This window comes from Sinohyriopsis cumingii, chromosome 4 (assembly GCF_028554795.1).
Source record: "Sinohyriopsis cumingii isolate HCF-2022 chromosome 4, ASM2855479v2, whole genome shotgun sequence".
Taxonomy (NCBI): domain Eukaryota; kingdom Metazoa; phylum Mollusca; class Bivalvia; order Unionida; family Unionidae; genus Sinohyriopsis; species Sinohyriopsis cumingii.
The window spans coordinates 81,227,829-81,251,304 of NC_142964.1; the positions used below are offsets into that span (position 1 = coordinate 81,227,829).

The window sequence follows — 23,476 nt, forward strand, 5'->3', positions numbered from 1 at the left end:
AGTACAAAATTCAATGGTACTGTTCCCACACTGAGTATGACTCAAGGTGACCCCAGCTAGGGTTTAACAGATTTTTCAACAAACAAAACACAGTTCTTTGTTTATCACCTGACCATACCATATATGCGGTGGGATTAGTACTTATGGCAAACTCTTAAGATGCTGGGAGAGTTTTATTTAAAAGGGGGAACTCCCCCCTTGTAACAAAAACAAGGGGGGAGTTGAACAAAAAAAGTGGGGGAAGAGAAAATGGCCAGAATTTAGTATTTACCTAACACTTCAAAATCCTTCTCTCTTTCTTCCTGCTCCACTCTGTTAGAACCCTAATGAAATCAGAATCTTTAAAAGATGCCACCTCTAGTTGTATGAGCATTAGTCTTGAATCTTTCTGAACTTAATCTGTTCCATAAGTGTTTATGAATACTGTTCTATACAGAGAACCCCTTTTCACAGTTTGCTGTCTGAAGGATATATACATAGCTAGCTTATAAAGCTGGAACAAGTTTGGAAACTGTTCTTAATGATTATTATGTACAATTTTCCAAGGCTCATATGAATATTTATTGGATACTTCTGCTCCAAAAAGATATGTCATTAACATAAGCTTTGCCAAAGTTTCACTTTCTTGAATCAGTGCTTTACTGACTACTATGCCAGATTTACTATTAGTCTGCTTGTTCAGACAGATATATAGATCAAATAAATACTTCCTAATTTCATTTCTTATTTTCTGATTTACTAGATTTATCTTAACCTATGGTTTGTAGCATCCAATTGTTTGAAAAAGGAAATGAAAATTGTACTATACTTTTTAATTGTCTGTATTTTAATTCAGCTTATTATTCTAACTTTTCTACAATTAATTTTGAAATTCCACTAAAATGAGGATTGACCCGTGAGTACATGGACTCTCATTTAACACCAATTTTTGGTACAAAATCACTCCCTAGTATCTCCATTAACACTTTCTCAGCTCCAATAATCTGATATACTTCCCAGCTTTAAAATTTGTTGCCTTCTTCACCATCATCATTCAGTATTTACCAAACAAAATTGTTATCTAATGACGCAAATAAAAACAATATGAATAGATGTCTTCCTTGTCTCTGATGCAATCCATCCACAATGTCTGGACAAAGTAGATGACAGAGGACCCAAGATATAGTGTGGAAGTAATTTTTCTGCTTGGAGTCGGCAAGACCTTGTCCTTTGATCTGACCTAAAAATACACAGTTGTCCTTTTGTTACCTCGAATGCAAGCCATATTCAAAATTTGGTCAAAATATCTGGTACACAAGTCATATTAGTGTATTGGAACAGTTTTTCTTCTTTCAGTCCCAATGACATTGACCTTTTAAAACCTGAAATCATTAGGTTTTTTCATTGCCCCAAATGCTAGCTACTTGCAAAGTTTGGAAATGATGGATGGTGGAGAATCTGAATTACTGTGTGGAAAAAAAACAGAGAACAGATTGACTGATATGTATGGACAGACAGACATGGTATGATATGCTACATCTCACAGCATGCATAGGACAATTTAACATTAATGACTTTGACAATGACAATGACAATGCCATCAGAAAAAAATTATCCCAATGTCTTGCCTATGTTTCACAGGCAAGACAAAAATGGTGTTCAAAGCAAGAATACTTAATGCCATAGAAAAAAATACACTATATAAAAGTACAATAATATTTATAAAAATGTTACCAAAACAAGTTTATTCCTTTCCTAACAATATGATGTACCTGTATTTGACCCCTTCTGGCAACCCTGTTGGTTCTGGTGGCATTATAAAAACTGTTCTTTCACTGAAAAACAAAATAAACTTTCTTAATCTTGCTACTGCACATTATTATTTCAGTATTTGAATCTCAAAACCATGACAAACTGAACAACTCGTCAGACATAATATCAAGACAAATAATTAACCATCTTAATACCTGAGACTCTAAAGAAATATTAATTTGGTGGTCCTCACACTTCTTCCTCTTCATATTACTTATTTGTTATCATCGAAACTAAGTTTTGTCAACTTGCCTAAAAAAATATTCTGCAATTACTAGGAATATAAAGAAGTGTATCACACAAGATACAGCAATATACTCTAGAAAATTATCAGGTAACAAGTGTTAATAAACTAAGCCAGGATAGCACTGTAGAAACAAGTTTATTTTACACCAAATTTCAGTAACTAATAACTGGTTCTTGGCCACTGATCCAAGGTCTGTGACTTTCTTTGAACCCTCCAGTTTCCATTACCTCCAACTGAATTCCACATAAAAGCCACTGAGTACAGTATTAAAATCATTGCAACTAAATGAATCATCAGCACTAAAAAAAAAACAATGAACTACTATATGGAGATCAACTTCCTCACCTCTTGTGTGTATCATCTAACTCAATAAGTTTAGGCTCATCTTTAGTGTCATCCACCTGAAATGAGGGACAATTAGAATTTGTAAGAATACTTGTCAATTTAAAAAAACCCATCAAAAATGTAAATCCTAATATTCTTCATGATAAAATTATCCTCAAGACTTAAATGCACATAAAATATGTTAACATTTTTGGTGTCATAACACTTATAGACACCAAAAAAATGTTAAGACAAAAATTGGCAATTTTGCCAAAAATCACACAGCAGACAAATAATCATTACTTGATAACTTTAAGGTGTTTCAAACTGCAGGCAGCATGTTTGTGACCCCTAACTTCAAGGCATACTTTGCCCAGGAACTACCTTAATTTATAAGTATCTAACAGGAAAATTACTCTTGATTAATGCCATAACCTCAGAAATGCATCTATGGTGTAAATCAAGCATCACCTGCATAACATTTCCATATGATAATTCTGAATGACAGTCCTTTAATAACCACAAAGTTGTTTTTAAAAATATTAATGACACTACAATTGATCAGTAAAGAAAAATGTCTAATGTGTATCAAGACTTATAGTACAGGGAAAAACTGCTTTAAGCTCATTCCCAACTTCTGTAAGTAATAAAAATTATGGGTGCCCCAAGACATTTTGTTACAAGACTTACTGTAATCATGGTAATTCAAAAAATACTCAACATTATTATCCATTATGATTAATGGAATTATACAAACTGTGTACATATAGCCTTTTGCAACTGACAAGGAATTCTTTTTTCAAATTTAGTTACTTTGCAAAATATAGAACAAGAGTCCTTAAAATGGACGGATGCTCTACTGAGTGAAAAATATTTCCAGGAGTTCAATATAATGCTATTTCTTCCTTTAAACTGCTGAGTGTTGAAACCATCTTTGATATTCTTCAGCCATAACATGATTTATGGTGGTCATAATGGATGTCAGATTGAATCAATTTCATTTAATACAAAATAGACCATTAAAAAATATTTTTATTAAAACCCATTCAGGGGTATCAGTGAAAGAAAGATTCTCAGCCATCATAGCAACCATATTGGAAGTACAACAGGCACAATTTTTCTCTGGTGGTTTGTACCACATTTTTTTTCTCACTGTACCAGTACATCATTATTTACCATCATATATGTCAATTTCAGAGCAATCATTTTTACAATTTTATTGAAATTAACAGTGCATTTGCATTATTCATGACAAAAATAGTTTTAAAAGTTATCTTTTTTCACAAAATACTTGTTTCTGTCACTAATTAAAGGTGAATATTACAAATATAGTTATATTAATAAACCATTAATAACATGTTTGACAACAAAGTTTGGTCTAAAAAATAAAAAAAAAATAAAACAAAAACAGGTCATGTTTTAGTTATTTACAAGCGAATGTGAATGTGTTGTGTGTGTATGTATATATGTATATATACGTGTGTGTGTGTGTGTGTACCCTTGTAAGACTGTGAATAATCCTATGATATTCAGAAGTGAACTTGTCACATGTCTGTTGAACTATATGTAATTTTAGATGGCCACTAAATATGTTATTGTTTGATGAATAAGAGTGTTTTATGTTAAGTGGCCCTCTAATGATAAAGATCTTGTCAAGGTGTTAACACCGCACTCAAAGTCTATTATATCAATAGTGTATCTAGAAAATTGTAGACTTCAGTATCAACACTTCCTGTTTTTATCAACAGGTCCCTAATATCAGCATGATGTATTTCACAGTATAAGCTATAGTGTAAGCTTAATCGTCCAACTTTAGTTACAGCTTTTACACTGCAACTTGTACAACAAATAACATACACATATCACAGTCATCTGCTACAAGGTACTGGCCATTTAATTTTTGGGGTGGGGGAGGGGAGGTGCTGTTATTTTCTTTTGAGTTGAAATTATTTCTTATCTTTTATCTCAGATAATTAATATTTAATCCAAATAATATCATGGATATATTATAGTGTTAGCTTTCTCTATAGCAGAGCAAGATATCTTTTCTAGCAATTGACAGACAAAAATGAAATATTAAATAATAATTGAATTGATGGTCCCTACTATAACTGCAGTGGTACATGTCATAGGATGTTCAGAAATACTAAAAGTATATCATGGTACAAAATTTACCACCTATAACTACTACTTTCACATATTTCCATTCATCAAGTTCCAATTTGGCAGCAAGCACTAATAAAAGATTCATATTTTCTGATAGGTATTTCCTCCTTTGCCACATAATATACAATTCTCATTGCCTTTGGGCTCCTCTCTATTTTCAAGCACACAACTGACAATCAACAGCAAATCTGACTGCATTTTTGGAGTACATTCAGCACACCTGTGATCAACACTGCTTCATGACAAGTAAGAGTTTATGTTCTCATCTTACTGCAGCCCTACTCACACAAAGCTGTGTTTTAAATTTTCACTTTTTTAATCAATGCAAACCTTACACTGCTTATTACTGGATTTGTTTCTTAATGGGCTTAATCGAGGAAATTTTGTCTCCCACTCTCTCTGGTAGAAACAGGGTTTTGCTTGTTCTTTCATAATGTCATATTCAGGAACTAGAATTGGATTTCTCATTTGACTGCTAACTAGTAATGTCTTCCCCTGATTCGCTCATTGTAATGTTAAAGAAATGAGAAAGCCTCATCTGTTTGATGGTTTCACCATCACTATTACTCATTTCCATGACCACCTCGTTCTGTGGATGCTAATATTATTGCCACAGATGTCATATCAAGCACTCAAGTGAATGGCAAGCATTCAGGAATTGTACATATCGCTCTAAGCTATTATTTACTGACAGACTGGTTTGTTTTCGCTCATATGCAAACAAATTTATTTCCAAATAATAGTAGGTACAAGTATTTATTCAATTATCGCACACCCTCTAGGTAGTAATGACATAGGGAAAACATGTATGCATCAGCTGGGCACATTATTACCTGTGAAGGAAAACATTATAAATAAGCTACTCCTATACTTTTCATACTATCAACATTGTCAAGCAACGTAGGAGATAGAATTCTGTGGGTACAAGTTTCTGAATTAAATTACATGTACTTTCATGATGGACATACACCAAAGGGATTCTGACATTTTTTCCCTAACTATAATAATTTAAAAGCATGTCAAAGGGACAGACAGGGTCAAAATTTGGGGGACACTGGACAAATATTGGATGCTTGCAGGCCCCCACTCCTTGTGCTACACTGCATATTGGCTGTCAGATCAGCACCATGTTCATTTAAGACCAACTGGATATCATAAGAAGCCTTTGTTGAAAACTCCACATCAATTTAAGTTTCTGTTCAGTAGAAGGTGAAATAAGATTTTCAAGATGGTGCCATGGTGGACATATTGGATTTCAGATTGGCACCATTTTCTTTTAGGAGCAACAAGGACTGAGGTGAGATGGCAGTGTCAAACAAGTAAAGGCAGGTGCTGTTGACCACTCTGCCACATGAGGCCCCAGAAGTCTTTCAGTGAAAACTCCATGATGATATCACAATCCATTCAGGAAGAGTAGCAATAACAAAATTTTCAAGATGGTCATTGTCACAGCCATATTAGATGTGCCAGCAGCACTATTTTCATCTAGGACCAACCAGACAATGGGATGAATGTGTGTAATGTTTTGTGGCAATCCTCCAAGTAGTTTAGGAGTGGGAATAACAAACTTAAAGATAACAGACAGATGTCAGATAACAGACCATCTTTGAAGCTCTTCTAGTCTTTGACCAGCAGAGGTAAAAAACTTCAAGACATACTAATAGTCTTGCACTACGTAATCTAAATGACAGCAAGGGTATATCTCTAACAAAACTTGCAAGAATGACGTGTTTTGTTCTGATGCACATCTTCAGGTGAATGACCATAATGATTACCAAATTTCAGTGCAGTCCACAAAAAACTATTAGACTAGATGCACAAACATGACTGCATACATGTGAGTCTACTAGTGGCAGGCTAAATACTGTATTAAAGGTCATCTACTGCACATACAATTTAAAGGTTTAAATCTGCAAATTTTGAAGAAAAAAATTAAAATTAAATAAAACAACCTAAACACTGTATTGTTGCACTCTATCAATGCATTAAGGAAACCAGCCAATACCAATCTAATGGGGACTGGAAATGTTCCACCATACAACATTCTGTTCCACCACCACAACACCCTGTGTAATGATCAGCAGCAGAGTAACATGATTAAAATAGTTAAGAACTTCTGATGTATGTACCAACAAGTTGTTAATTGATTACCCTATCTATTGCAATTTGGGGAGTTTAAAGCTAATTGCAGGATTTTTCTGAGGTGTCATAAGTAATAAAGTGAACAAAGGTTGTTCATGATGTATTCTAATCCATTAATTTAAATCGGCTACCCTTTAGCTGAAAGGAGATAAAATGGAGAGACCAACCATAAAATATGATTTCAGCAGACACACTTATTCATTCTGATTTTTTTGTTTTGTTTACCTGTTACTGTATTATTCAAGATGTATGAAGAGGAATATTTAACCAATGGCTAAGAAATGTTGCAAGTTCAACAATGGTTGGATATCAGATTTTTAAGAGTGTGCTGGCAAGTAGCAAAGATCCAGAGTTTGTACTGAGTGTTTCCCAGGTATGCATCCTTTGTATTTCATAAAATGTTTGAAATTTTCATGAATATAAATTAAGTTCAAGCCCAAGATAAAATACTTATTAATTAAGTTTGCAATAAATTATTTATACAAGCATAAATGCATCATGTAACTTTGTATTATTTAATTCAAGTCTATATCAATCTTTATTTTTTGGTATTTACAGTTGTTGTTGTTGTTGTTGTGATAGGGTCTATCACCATTTTTCAGCACAAGATAGGCTATACATGGCAGCCAGTATAAATAGTGGAGGAAGAACCAGGGAAAACCCTGGAAAGAACCACCGACCCACGAGAAGCTACTGGCAAGCTTTCTCATGTACCAACGTTAGTCGAGCCTGAGCCTCGAACTAACGAAGACGGCGGTGAAATGGCAGTGATCCGTAATGGTGATCAGTTTAGACCACTCGGGGCCCCAGTATTTATAGTGCTGACACATATTTGGGTCTGAGCCACAGAGAGAAAGATTCCCTTAAGAATGAGGCTCAAGAATGCATCTTATGGAATGAACATAGCTTGGAAGAGCATTTGAGCAGTCAGCAACCTTACAAACTGAGCAACATGAAAAGTGAAGTTAGGGCTTCTTTGCAGGCTGACTGTGGTTGTCCTTTCTTTAACTATATTCTAATACTAATACAGAAAGGACATTCTCCATTCTTCATAAAATACAAAGAGATTCAAAGAAATCTGGAAAAGAGAACTACTGAGAGCCTGAAATGTGTGAAGTTTAATAATTACAATAAGTGTCATCAGTGATCACAAAACTGATCTTGGGAAGGAAATTGAAAATGCTAAATACATATTAAGGCAAAAATTCAAGTGTTCTGTTTTTGATTCCCAATTTATGCCAATAAAAATCTATTAGAAGCCAATCTCCTATCAAAATTTGCAAATATACTGCTTGAAATCCTGGTTCTTTTACATGTATGAGATTGCGCTGGAGAGCAGAATGGACAGAGGGATGGATGGACATGAGGATTATAAACTAACATCCATCTTGTTCAATGTTGGGATATAATGAAAATTTTGTAATACATAGTACCAATGTCCATTCTTGTAATCTACAGTAGCAAAATCCATTCTTGTAATCTACAGTAGCAAAATCCATTCTTGTAATCTACAGTACCAAAGTCTGTTTTTGTAATCAACAGTACCAAAGTCCATTAAAACAAAAACAATACAAACATATGTCAAAATGAGAATTGTAAAATGCATCTATTGATGGTATACATGAATTCATGTAAGGAAGACAGAAGTTTATTGTAGAAAACATTGTAATACAAGAGCACTATTAACCTGATCTAGAATAAAGACTTTCCCTAATATGCCATGATTTTTTTATTTATTAAATATTTATTAAGTTTAATCACTATACTGGATGTTCAAAGAATCCTTCAAGATTTACATATGTTTTCCTATAATATACATAAAATTCTTCATATAAAAACATGTTGATTTCTTCAATATTCATAACTCTTTTATGTATCACAAAACATTGTGTCCTACTAATGCCATCATGAGGTAACATTACCTTTTCTGTACAGTCATCAAAAAATGCCAGACTGGCATCATTGGTGGATACAAATGATCTCTCCTCGATGAAGCGAATAAATGACTGAGTTTTCATCATTGAAATGAAAAACTTGGAATTACTCTTATCCCTGCTTTTGAGAAAGCCTGAAAAAGAGGTAAATTATTAGGAATACAGGTACCAATCTTGCTTTTAAAAAAAGGAAAATCAATTGTACTTCATGATTTTTCAAGGGAGATGCTGACAAATACTGCACAGTATAATCCTTGTTCAACGAACAAGTACATTTTTAGGAACATTAAGATTCTATTTTGAAAGATCCAGCTACTGGCGAAGGGGTCTAATATAACACATACATTGTAAGGGCTCTTCCAGAAATAAGGATAATACTGTGGTCCATCTGCCACTGCTTTATATTGCCAGAGTCTCATGGTACTGATGAGCTACCCTTCAAAAGTATCCTGCTAATGCAACTAGTGGCAGGCATTTTAGTGCAAAAATAGGTCAAAGTTACCCCTTGTGAGCAGCAACACAATGGGTGTTTGCAGATATTAGTTATAATACATTAAGTCCATAACCTCATAATATGCCTGTAATTTTTAATAAAAATATTAAATATATGAAAATTAGTTCTTTCAAACTTTACATGTAGTTATTACTCACATTTGTGTGATCCCCCTGTGGAAAGGCCACCCCTATTGTATGGCCACTTTCCTGCTGCAGATGGGGTTGCCTTACAAGAAGGGGACCACTGTACCACAAATACAATTAATGCAGTTAAATGACAGCCCCCCCAAGTTTTAACTGATGTTCTTTTGAAACCTCCATCTACTTAATATTGGAGTATTACTAAAAGGTTACAAACCCTGCATATCAAACAAAGACGAAGCATCTGTAGTTCCTATGGTGGGGGCCTTGGTGATGGGTTTCAGGTACTGCTTGTAACCTTTCATTAAACAGGCCATGAAACGAAGGAAGGCTTCCTGAATGGACAGTTCCATCAACATCTGAAATTATTGATATATACTACCATTTAAAATTATTTCTAACATAATTGCAAATATTACACACTAATTAGTTAAACATGACAATTTGCAACAATAAGATCTAGGCTGAAATAAAGGAAAACATGAAACCATTGTGACTTTTAATTTATATTACTACATGTTACACTTATTTAGCAGGACACTTAACAATTTCTATGAAACAACAGACCCCCTTTTTGCTGAGACAATCTTTAATTTAGTAAAGTCAAACTGAGGCCCAAGTGGCGCTATTATTGCTCACCTGGGATTCTGACAAATGTAAGCTTGTGAAAGCAAATTCATATGTGAAGTGAAACTGTAGTGGAAAGAAAACTAAGGAGGACTAATTACTGAAAGTGAACCATAATTGCTGGATTTAATTTTATTCCCTTGAGAAAAGACCTTGTGAGTATTATTAAACATTATATTTTTACTTAAATAAACTCGATTGATTTGATATAACTTGAACCAACCATGCACAGCAAACTGCATGCAAAGTTAGCCATAACTGATTCACACATTCTAGACTATGTCCACCTGGCACTAAAAGATACTGCAAGAAGTAATAATTGTTTTAATGAGCCTAGTATCTTGTGGCAGCCGTATTGGATATATAACTGACACCATTTTTATTTAAGACCAAGTAGATACCATAAGAATCAATGTTTTAAAGCTAAATACTGATATAGTCATCCATTTGGACAGGAGTAAAGATAACAATATTTTTAAGACATGCTAGGAGGTGCAGCAAATAAGAGTTTCAATTCTGGAGGAGTAGCAATAAGATTTTCAAGATGGTTATTGTGGTGGCCATATAGGACATAAAAAATTGACACCATTGGCATTTATGGCCAACTGGTCATCATATTAAGTCTACTGGTGAAAACTCCATATCAATGACTTTCTGTTGTGGTGGCCGTATTAAATGTAACATCTGCACCATTTCATTTTGGACCAATTGGACATCATAAGAAGTCTTGTTATGAAAACCCCATTTTGATAAGGCCATCCACCGAGGAGGAATAACAATAACAAGATTTTCCAGAGAGAATCTGGTGAACATATTGGACATCCAAGCAGTACCATTGTTTAGCACCAAATAGACCAAGCGATGAAAGTCTCTGTACGGTTTCAAGGCAGTCTTCCAAGTAGTTTAGGCAAGCAGCAATAACCAACATGTGCTAATGGATGCACTGATTACAGACAACAGACCATCCCATAAATTCTTCTGTTCTAGGACCAGTAGAGTTAACAACATAGTGTGATGACTTACTTTTTTATATTATAGTGTAGTACTGCTCAGGATGCATGATTGTATCAATTATTATAATTGTACAAGCAACAGTCTAAGAAAATCACCAAAACATGAGGAGAATTAAGAACAAGTCACAGTGACCTCCTTTTGGTATGGCAGTGTGTTACTTACTCCTCAAGATGCATGCAAATATTTTCATGACTGAGTAAGCAACAAGAAACTGACATGTACATAAAAGGCATACATGACCACTTTAGTATGAAGAGTTGGTCAGTGACTATGCTTTAACTGCAAAAGTTGGTCTACTAGAATGTGATGATCCAGCTCCCCTTGTCTCAGGAAGGAAGGGCTCCCTGATTTGGGGTGGCAACTACACTATACCATAAAATGTCTAGATCCCTACCTCTGACCCCTCCCCTTCCAGCAGAAGCAGATGACTTCCTAACTCCGGATATCTCTCTCAATAAAGCCCTAGGCTTCACCACATTGGGAAGTACTGTAGGTCCCTCCTTGGAACAGAGGGGGTCTTCCAGAAAAGAAGACATGAGAACCTTTGTCCTCATCGTCTAGGTCAATGACTTTCCACCAAGTCCCAAATGTTGAGACACATACAACAAATGGGGCAAATGCATACTAGACTTATGGTGCAAGTATCTCACAGTTATTTTATGCCCACATTTGCCAACACCTTGTGGCATTATTGAAAGCTGAAAGGGATATACAAAGGTACAATAAACCAAAACAAAAGGGTGGGAATTACTTACCCAGATGCTTGTTACTATTAGAGGAATGAAATGTTAAGACACATCTATTTGCTAGGGTATGAACTTAAAATCCTCAAAATCAACTAAACTGGACACGGATACATGAAAAAAAAACAGGGGAAAAAAAACGATTGAGATAAATAAAGAAAAACACGACAAAAAAGGATATAAAGGACAGTAAAAATGCCAAAAGACTTAACTGACAAAGTGTTGAGATACCCATGAGATATGTGTATAAATGCATGAAGTTTTGTTGTTGTAGTTGTAGGGTTTAATGCCATTTTTCAGCACACAATAGGCTATACATGGCCAGTATTAATGGTGGAGGAAGAACCCAGGAAAATCCCAGAAAGAACGACTGACCCACGAGAAGCTACTGGCAAGCTTTTTCACATACCCACATTGGCTGAATCCGAGACTCGAACCCACACAGACAGAGGTGAGATGGCAGTGATCCGTAACGGACAGCGCTTTAGACCACTCTGCCACTCGGGGCCCCTGCATGAAGTTTAAATATATGAATGATGATACAGTGTGAGCCTATTAAACATGCTCCATTGTAACATGAATTCAGAAATAACATGGTCGTGGCATGGCTCCCAAAATATAATGTACATGCATTTTTCAGGTCCACAAAAAAATATTTTTTGCTTCTTTTAAAAGTATGAGAAAGAACATGTTAAAAGTTTATTTAGAGATTATGCTGGGCTTTACCAATGTTACAAATTACATCTTTTTTCCTTACTGGCAAAACAATTTTCCAATCTGGCAATTTTTTGTGTGACAATATTGTTGGATGTTTAAACCTGTTTATACAATCTTGGGTTTCAAGAGGAGAAATTCAAAGGCACCATGAATGAAAACTGAAACTTGGATGTAAAATGCACTGGAATCTATCTATTGTTACATCCTTTGTTCATACTGACAAAACATCTTAAGAGTGCATAGTTATATCAAAATCCACTTATGTTGATGTCTGACCCGAGTACTGTATTCTGTGATAAAATCCAATAGGCTACCACACTAGCTACAATCGACCAAGCTCTCAAGGTGGAACAGGAATGGTGACCATCAACCAAACAATGGTGAATTCTTGTTTAAACATGTACCCATAAAAAAAATTGTTTTGCTGAAACATCAAAGAAAATTGATTACCTTTGAAGCAATGATACATTCTGTATAAATACTAAGAAAATGATAATACAAATTTCTGCCTGTTTTACAATTATATGACGTTGCTGATACAATAACAAATGGATATTTGTTTGGTCCCCCAAAGTTGTCATTTAGTGGTGACTTCAATAACAAATGCACCCTTCTTTAAAGCAAACTGACTACAAACTTCAATAAAAACAAAGCAACGTTCATCAAAGGAAGTCAGCACCAAACTTAAGTAAAAGCAATGGAATCTGAAGGATTGTTCCAAAGTAACTTAAACATGAAAATAGTTTATGCTTAGGAATACTACAAATAATGGCATAAAATGCAAGTTTAATTTTGATTCTTTTGAAACCATAAAAATGACAGTGGAGGAACTTTTTCATTTGTTCACACATTTTCATTTTCCTATTAATATCCTCATCCCATGGGTAACCTTAGCAAGACGATAGTTGTCTCCAGTTGAACAAAATATAGGCTATTTAAGTACATGTACATGTAAACAACTATAGCCATGTGCTACAGGAGACAATGAACACTGAAGTGAATTGTTTAGTGACATGTGTTTGTTGACAATGGGATATGGATCAAAAGAAGACTACCATTTTTTATACGTGTTGCATTCTCTGACAGCATGTGATATATGAATTTTATAACATGTCATCTAAACATGAATTAATGGGGGCCCGGAGTGCCCTAGTGGTCTAAAGCACTCTCTGTTACGGATCACTGACATCTCACTTCTGTCTGCGTCGGTTCAAGTCTCAGATTCAACCAATGTGGGTATGTGAGAAAGCTTGCCAGTAGCTTCTTGTGGGTCGGTGGTTCTTTCCGGGGTTTTCCCGGATTCTTCCTCCACCATTAATACTGACCGCCATGTATAGCCTATATAGTGTGCTGAAAAATGGCATTAAACCCCACAACAACAACAACATGAATTAATGGATTTTTCACACACATGTACAGTACTTAATGCATTATGGATTGTACTATACAAATGTAAGCTGTCAATACACAAGTGTATTTCAGACTAGTCTTGTCTTCATTTAATCAAAAGCATGTATTTTTGCATCCACTTTTATTACACACACACCCACACACACCATTTCTTTGGTACTCGCATCATTTTTGTTAGCTAACTGACCTGGTTGGTTATAAAAGGGTTCAGTGTATAACACAGTCGGGTTCTATGGACCCCAACCAATGTGTTATAGAAGGGACATACTGTATTCTGATTCTCAGAAGCAGACCAAGGTACCTGTCTGATCATCACTCTTTTCATGCTAGACCTCCACTTACTAAATGTAGGCAGCGGCCCCCGAGTGGCAGAGTGGTCTAAATCGCTCACCGTTACGGATCACTGCCTTCTCACCTCTGCATGAGTTCGAGTCTCGGGTTCGGCCTATGCGGGTATGTGAGAAAGCTTGCCAGTAACTTCTCATGGGTCAGTCGTTCTATCCGGGGTTTTCCTGGGTTCTTCCTCCACCATTAATACTGGTCACCATGTATAGCCTATGTTGTGCTGAAAAATGGCGTTAAACCCTACAACAACAACAACATCAACTAACTGTAGGTAAAAATAATGTCCTTGGACTGGGACTAACACCAGGTAAAACTATAGCACAACTACAATAATAGGGGTGTAGTACAAGCTCTCCTGAATTTAGTGCAGGATAGCTAAAAATCAATGTTAATTGTTTGTGCAATTACCTCTTTCTGTTTCTTCTTGAAATCATGATCTGTTGGTGCCATCTCCAATGAAATTTCATCAGGATTTGCATGTGTTGAGGCTCGCGGAGCCTCTTGACTGAGCTTGTTGAACAGCGTATATAGTGTCTCTTGTAACACTCTGGCCGCTTTCTGAAATTCACATGACATGAAATTAAGGGAATTTGTTTTATACAATTTTAAGTTATTTGTGTCAGCATCACATATTCTCTATGGCAATGCTTACCAAACAAATCAAAAACTTATTGTGCATTCTGATCACAAAGAAATATCAGCATATCAACTCCATTTGCTATAAGCTGCAGTTGTTTTACATCTCTTACTATTGTGGTCTAACAGCAAAGCAAAGGAGATAAACCTACATGTTTAATTTTATTCCCTGCCTTTTATATTTGATGTGCTTTTGACGACAATGAATACATATTAATTTTTCCAGCATCACTGGAAAAGATCCTTAAAAATCAAATAAAATAATTACATAAAACTTAAAAATCCATGTATCTTGAAAGAAAATGAATAAGAGAGCACATGTTTCTACAACACTACAAAGCAACTGCTGTACCACTCATAACAATTTGCTCCATAGGTCTTAAACAGAAGAACTTGTGTTGGGAAACCAGTGCCAAGAGAAGATGGGCATTCAAGAGCCATGATTCCTCTAAATGATGACATGGAATATTTAAGGACTTATCATTACAAGCAACATCCCAGGAAAAGATATGCAAATGACAGGGCCATAATAAAGAAGATAGAGACTAAATCAATAAAAGACACATCTAGGTCAATGAAACAATGTTTACATCAAAGTGCATCATAATATATTTTGAATGGTTCTTGAGCTACACTTATTACTAGCAACATTCATCCGAAGATATGAAGTTGATTGACAAGGGCCATAACGATGTTCAAAACTGTGGTAGATAAGACAAAACCCATACTAGGCACATTGGAGACAATTTCCTTAACGAATTCTATCAGAATATATTGAATAGTTCTTGATGACTGAAGCAACATTTTAGTTTTCCAAGTAAAGACAAGAATCTACTTGACAAGGATCATAACTCTAAAATGGAGTAGATGAGAACAAACCCAAAGTACATGAAAGTCTAAGGGACATGTTAATACAAAACTGTATGAAAATATACTGAATGATTTTTAAGCTATGCCAGTTATAAGTATCATTGTTATGGGTCATGACTGCATCCAAAATAGAGTAGCAATGAGTGCATCACAATGGATCTGAACCACTTGTTTGAATTGGCCTTGAGCAGAACTTCTGCTGAAAATTCAACTTACTCAAAGTCTCATCAGTATAAAGGGGTATTATAATTTTGGGTGAAATGCAAAGTTAGAAGGATAGGTAAATCAGTGGTCATAATTGTTTCCAAATGATAACAAGGACGCTTGAAAACGAATGCACTTAAAGTGTAATCAGCTGTATGCCAAATATGGACGAAATGCAACAAAGTAAAAGTATGCTGCTAAACAAATGCCAGATATACAGGCAACCAGGCATCAACTTCCAGGTGATTTTCCAATAACCTAATGCCTAGTTGTGTTAGAAACATCGTTTTTCATTGGCTATTTGGCTTGCGCATAAACAGAGGGGTAAAAGTTGGATTTTTTTTAATTATTATTTTTTGCTTAATGGACCCATTATTTTAGTATCGAGACCACTCTTTATTCCAAATGCCCATCTTATACTACTTTTTGCAACGGTTCATCTGTCTGTTTGCAGTTCATACAGATCTGCCTTAGATCTGAGTCTAAAATAAGGACACAAAATCAGATTCCTACCACGGGCAAAGTTTGGGTGGAAAAAAATTGGGTCCAAAATATGAGGTTTTTCACTCTGTATTTTGTAGTGCAACTTGAACATCCAGATTATTTGGTATCGTTGTAAAGCTACATCTGTCTACCTTTCTATAATATCACCCACTTTTGTGTATCATGCATGACCTTGACGCTACAGAGCTCGACAGCAGGGTACTACCTCCTGCCATGTTAACTAGTCGCCAGGGGTTAATGTGTTAAGAACTCAGTACATAATGCCTCTGCATTTATAAAATTCATGTCCACAATTTAGTTCTGCTGTAATAAAGAAGTTACCTTAGTATTGGAGTGAGTAAAATGAGCTAATTCAAGGTTTCTTTGTTTTACCACCATGACCAATAATAAAATCCTTTCCACACAGCCTGCAAGGGGTGTGAAGCTGCGCTAGAATGGTACACTGTTTTGTTTAATTCATGTATTCATTGCTGAATCGGTTTTTCGTCTTTTCCTAATCCATCTGTGAAATTATTTCTAAAACATTTTTGCTCTAACACACGCATCAACTAGAATAAACCTGACTTGACTTTTAGTGCCAAATACCTACAGACTGGTTCTGTACCAGATATGAATTAGAACAAAGAATCTGCAAGCATAGATTAATAGTTGAAAAAACCAGTCTGTTCTCTCCTAAGCCATACATGTTATAAACAGAAACCAAGGTCAAATGTATGAAAGTAGAAACCAGCATATTTCTTGGAAATAGGGCAGCTGCTATAAATAGAACACAATAGTGTTAGGAAAGTGCATGCAAGTCTATGGACAAGCATTCTCTTATGTCGTAGTTACATAGAAACTGTCTTTTCTAGAATACAGTCTCTGGGATTAATGGGATGTTAATAAAAATTAGAAGAAAAAAATTAATTTTTTTTGACGGAAATATACTGAAAATGTGTAATCCAAATACATTTATGCATAGGGCATAATTTAGTGAAAACAAGTGCAATGATTACGCCAAAAGCATAATGGTTGGCATGTATGCTAGTGTAGGCTGCACATTAATATTAAAATGCCAATTAAATAATTTTTATTAAGTGAAAATTGTGTTTCAATTTTATCTTTTGAGTTCCTCTTAAGTGTAATCATCATAAATGCAATGTGTATTTAAATGTAAAATGTGTCAATCTGCCATAATAGCTATGTCAGCAAGCATTTCTCTGAGAACCTAATTAAGTGCTGTTTTGATAACTGACTTGCATAACCATTTGTTGTATGGTTGCACTGAATTAAAAGCTGGCCTCCTTTGTATTATCACATTAATTATGTCTTTTTGAATCAAATAAAGGAGGTGGAATAAAAGAAAAGTTAAAAGGCATGCAAATGCTACATACTTAAATTCTAGGAGCCCCAAGTGTATGTTGGGTGAACTTGCTTCCGTTTATCATTCGAACACTGTTATAAATGTTACTGTGTATGTAACATAATTAAACTACCTTAAATTAACCGACTCATTCATATCTTTGATCAATGACAGCAAGGAAACCAAGCAAAACAAATACTTCGCAAAACAAAGAGCTTGGTTTTACAGAAATGGACCATTGTGGGCAAGGGAGTTTCACAGAATTCCTGAACTGGCACTTAGAGATATCCTAAGATGATACGAAGTTTCACTATTACTTCCAATGAAATATGAGATCAATACTCTACTAATTGAACAATACAAATTTTTGACATAGACATAGACAATTGTTTCATGAAATAAATGTCACTTGTTTTTGAAAAAAGGAATCTTGTCTGGTGGTGTATCAACAGTTAGTCTAGTTCCCTGCAACTTTTGCTGTCGACTTGGCATTATATTTTTAAATACAATCCGGGAACCAGACTAATCAACAAAACAAAAAGCAGTGACGTAATACACGGAAGTTTTTGTGTCCACAAGATGGTTATTGAAACCAGCTGGAATGATCTTTCACGTTGGACATTTTGAAATTAAATGTTATTTATACAGAAAAACAAACAAAAATTTCATTAGAAAAAGCATGTTACTAATAATTATTATCAACATGATTGTAAAATGAGGTTTCAGTCATTAAACAACCCAGTTCCCTACCACCCAAACGTTTTTCTCGATGTCTAAGCTGATTTTTCCAATTTTTTTAGATCCCTCGGTAACTCGTGCCCTCGCTTATAGTACAGTCTATGTTTGTGAACCCCGTTGTGCACAAGTTATCGAAGGAGAGGTTACTATCTACATAATACTAACCTTTGGCAACATTTTATAATTCAGATGTTTTTTATCTTCAGGCCTGAAAAAAACAAAACAACAAAGATCATTTTTGAGAAAAACCCAATGTGTACTGCATGTATTGTTTCTTCAATGGGAATATACATAAACTTTGATATTTTAATCCGACTACAGCACCATCACTGTCAGAAGGTAACACTAATGTTTTGCTATCTGCTGACTTTGGCCAAGGCAAAAATCATTTCAAGGCAAGTCACACATACAGACATCTGGGATCCTGAAATTCTGATGGCTTTTGTAAAGCTTTTTTTGGAAGATTAACATGGCAGCCAAATATCTGTGAAATATTTTATAAAAACCATATAAAGGAGGTATAAAAGGCTGAAACAAATAAGAAAACATCATTATTCTTAATTATTAAATATACCTGAAAATGTGTCATTTCAGTTCCACATTAACTATTGCTTCAATTCCAATATCAACCTTTCCTACTAAACTAGCTTTGTATCAAACTATTTATTTATAAAAATGACATTTTCTTTTAAAATACTATACTATTGAATTTCAACCAACAGTATTTTATGCTGCTCATGTACTTTACAATGTGGCACTGCTATGAGAAAACACAAGTTGACCAGAATTGGTCATACTGTACATTACACATCAGGATGATTTACTGACTTCCTTTAACTACATTAGCATGGAAACCCTGGTCATTATGATGCAGCGCCAAGCTAATCAAGATCATAAAATTTCCAAATTTGTCTTTTTGGGCACAGTCTAATCGTCTAATTCCTACATAAAGGTCACAAGCACACTTTTTGTGGTAAGGGTGCGATGCTAATAGATGCATACAATCATTTTGATTGATGATTCTGTTATGAACAGAACTTGCAAAAATAAACTTAAAACAATAAATTTAACCAATTACAGTAAAGCATGAACAAAAACCTGGAAGCAAAGTGGCTTATCTATATCCACATCTTCAGGTGAGAACCATAATATTTCTCAAATTTTTGGCAATCCATCAAAAGATTCTTAGATTAGTTGCAATAATCAGATAACAAGATTGTATTGTACACTGCAGTAACATGGGTTTTGGAAATTTCTTACAAATTGTCACGGAATGGCTCAATTTGTAATTTATGTACAATATTGATGCAAAAATTATCAAATATGCAAGGAATATTCAATTTGATGACATCATGAAGCTTCACCCACTACAAAACAAAAAGAATAAAAAATTTGGGAGCAGGGTGATTGTTGATACTGTTATGTATATTTAATTTTATATTATTTGTTGGCTTTTCTTAATGACTATATGTTATGTATATTTGTATTTTGTACTGGACCTTTTCCAAAATAAAGTTTATAGTGTACGTGGCCAAGAACATTTATTTGATAAACAACACATAGCTAAAAGTTTCTCTTTGAGTGTGAATTAAATATTCAGATCCTTATTAATGTAAACACGTTTACCTGAATTTTAGTTAAAAGACAGTCTTGATTCTGACCACAGAAATTTATAGATCTGAAGTTTCTATTAAGGTACTGAGTATTTTCAGAAAATGGCAATTACAACCAATGTCAAGTACAGGGCTATAAAATCTTGTTATAAAAATATTACTCACTCTTGCCATAACATCTTGAAGCTGAATCAGTTTAAATGTTGTGTTCAGTTTTTCATTTTGTTGGATTAACTCATTCCATAGTACCATATGCATGTTTTTCATGATTAAAGAATCAATGTCAGAAAGACAACCTGTGCCTCAAAAACTGAACTGTCATGTATTGTCAGTTGGTAATGCTCTATCTGATCATTTTCAAAACAAAAATAAATTTATTGCTGTTTCTTTTATAGTTTTATTGCAAAGATTTTGGCAATTCATTCAGCCTATATTTATATTTTTTAAATGCCTTTAAATTGGCACCAAGTAGCCAGTATTGTGCGGTTCAACCATAACACACACACACACACACACACACACATTGTTTAGTTTTAATTAGAGACAAGGCAAGATTAATTCTGATGTAAATGTGTGGATTGCACTGACATGCTGCGACACCAGATAATTATAAATTGATGTCATATCAGACCTACAGAACAGAAGAGCAACTGTAGTCTTGTTGGATTTTAATATGTCCAGATAAGAAGTTATTATGTTCCTAAAGTTTTATTAATTACAGTTTGATACAACTCCATGATCTTGAACTAAGTAACAGAAAGAAAAATATAAAAAAACAAGTTTTGTCAAATCCAATACTAAATTATTTACCTAGAATAAAAGTGAAAATTTAAAGTTTTATCACAAGTTCACAAGTATAGTGTTCCAAATAAATTCTAGTAGTGTCCTGAATGAATGTCAATCTTGAATGTACTGATGAATCTAGTCTTGAATGTGCCAATCTACCAATAGTCTTGATATATCACAATGATATAATTCAGAATGTCTTTGAATGAGTCTTCAATAATCCCAAAGTAGTGTTTTAGTCCAAAAGTTAAAGAGCACTTTGTAATTCCAATGAATAATATCATAAATAATTCCTCTCAAACTATAGCTGAACCCTACTAAAACTTCTGATCATCCAAAGACTGATAATAATTAAGATGGGAATAAATAATTTTGTTTACTTCATTCTTGTATACATCCCTACTTGACCCATGTCATAACAGCATTTTCTGCAAAAAAAAATCACCTTAATGGAAAATTACACCAATCAGTTACACTAGGTCAGGCCTTGAACTTAAATTCAAGTAAACATCATGCCAGAAATCAGGCAATACAATTTACAAGGGAAAAACCAGTCTTGAACTCAAATCCTAGTAAATACATTTTAAAAAATACTCTAGTCCACTAGGCCCAAACTCCTACCCTCATTCAGAAAAAAGGTCAAACATACACGACAAATTAAATATGCAGAATAGGTCTTAGAGTGTTTAAACAAATGGGATAACATATTGACCAAATAACTGCACGGGATAATTATACCAAATGCATTTGCTTGTATACACACACACGCATGCATGCGCACACGCACGCACACACACACACACACATGGCAAAAGTGAAGAAATAATACTTACGGCCATATCCTAATCGTATCTAGGTCAACACATATGACGTCTGATGGAGGGTCATAGAGATCAAAATACCTAGAGTCTAAACCTGAAACAAATGTACATAATAAGAAATAATTAACTGCATTAATAATAGCCATTGCACAAGAATATCAGCAGCATAGTTTTCATTCCAGAAATGAAAAGTGTGGTTAAGAGCCTTACAAGGTAAAAAGTAGTGTCATTTAGAAAAAATGGGGGCTACAATTATCCCTATCCATTTTTTGTTTATACTAAAAAGATTCAAATACATTTTATAATCAGCCCCCACTTCTGTGGGCCTTCTACACCAGGAATTTAATTCCACATGCTTAACAAATCACCCCCTCTATAATTTTTTTAGATGGTATACTCCATTTTTTCTCCCTATACACTGCTTTGGAAATAAATGCAGGTGGGTTTTAAATTTCATGATCTCTTCCCAAATTTCTCTACTCACAATCATCAAACATGTGCTCTATATTGGTTTTGATGCTAATCAGCAAATAAAAACATTTCTTTCAGGCCAAAAAATTACTGCATTACATTTCTTTGGCAAAAACCACCCTATTCTGCATGTCAGCTTGGGGTACATTTCATTTGATTCAATCCAGTATCACCTATACTTATCTTTTAGCACTTTTTTTCTAGGTAGTCCCCTATAGGCATCTAATAGGTAACTCTGTTGTACCAAGAATTAAAAATATGAATATAATGCACAACAGCACCACCTAGAGTGAACCCAACAAGAGCTGAGCAGGGACCTAATTAATTACACCTCTTCCATTATAACTAGTGCACAAAATTGTCCAAACACAATGACTGCAGCATAATCAAAAGGAAGAGTTATGGAAATGGTGTCAGAAGTAGGATCATTTCGGATTTAACAGAACAATGAAATTGTTTCATTATACTTGTATGCTCTTTGTGTGTTTCAGATGCTCTTGACAAATCAGCTGAAGCAAATAGGTCAGTTAGGGATACAGGTCGTCAGGGTGTACAATGTTACTTGTGTAAGGAATGGGGTCATATTCAAGTCAAATGTCCTAAAAGGGACTTGCACATAAGGTAACCGTGGCTATACAGAGTAAAAGCTACATTATTTTTAAGAACTGTTTAATATAGTAGGATTCTTATCAAGCAGGATTAGGTTTATTTTCAGCTGTCCATGACCGGAGGGTCTAATGTCTGTGACCGGAGGGTCTAATGTCTGTGACCAGAGGGTATAATGTCAGTGTCCGGAGGGTCTAATGTCTGTGATTGGAGGGTCTAATGTCCGTGACCGGAGGGTCTAATGTCTGGGTTTAAGGATCCACAGGTAGCTGTAGGGCAATACAAGACATACAAGTCATGTATCTTGAAGTGCAAGACATACAGGTCATGTATCTTAAAGTACAAGACATACAGGTTATGATGGGGATATTGGTGAGCTGACCCCAGTGACTGTCCGTGTGTGTAGATCAGTCGATGCTGTCTGTTTTTGTGTCTTAACTTCACTCTCTGTGATGAGATGTGATGGACCTGATAAGAAAGCCAGTGACTGTCCGTGTTTGTTGGGCCACTGTAGAGTTGTTGGTGTTTGTGTTGTCAGCTGTGAAACTGTGTTAGAGGGGAGGTTTTAGCCATGGTGCTGGTTTGGGTGTCGAGTGGTGGTTCTTTGTGACTTGATATGTACCAGGTGTGCTGCTGTCGGTGGTGATGTTAGGTTCATAGGGAGATTGTGGTTATCTCATGTAAAGGAACCAGGGCTCCTGAACCAACAGGCTTGCAGGGTCCAAGGGATCCATGGATAGGCTGGGAGGGGCGGGCCATGCATGGTGGCTCCTTCACCATTCGACAGTG

General features: G+C 35.0%; 1 protein-coding gene across 1 annotated transcript in view; it reads right to left on the reverse strand.

The window, feature by feature from the left end:
* The window catches only part of LOC149801538 (C-myc promoter-binding protein-like), a gene marked incomplete at its 3' end in the record, with an annotated part of 138,981 nt that overhangs the window by 35,374 nt on the left and 80,131 nt on the right, over positions 1-23,476 (reverse strand). Inside the window, exons 13-19 of the mRNA XM_089956811.1 lie at positions 21,623-21,704; positions 18,556-18,598; positions 14,505-14,654; positions 9,458-9,599; positions 8,593-8,738; positions 2,384-2,439; positions 1,752-1,814 (exon numbers count right to left, since the gene is read on the reverse strand). Of these exons, the coding sequence (XP_089812937.1) occupies positions 1,752-1,814; positions 2,384-2,439; positions 8,593-8,738; positions 9,458-9,599; positions 14,505-14,654; positions 18,556-18,598; positions 21,623-21,704 (682 nt within the window). The remainder of the gene's footprint in view (positions 1-1,751; positions 1,815-2,383; positions 2,440-8,592; positions 8,739-9,457; positions 9,600-14,504; positions 14,655-18,555; positions 18,599-21,622; positions 21,705-23,476) is intronic.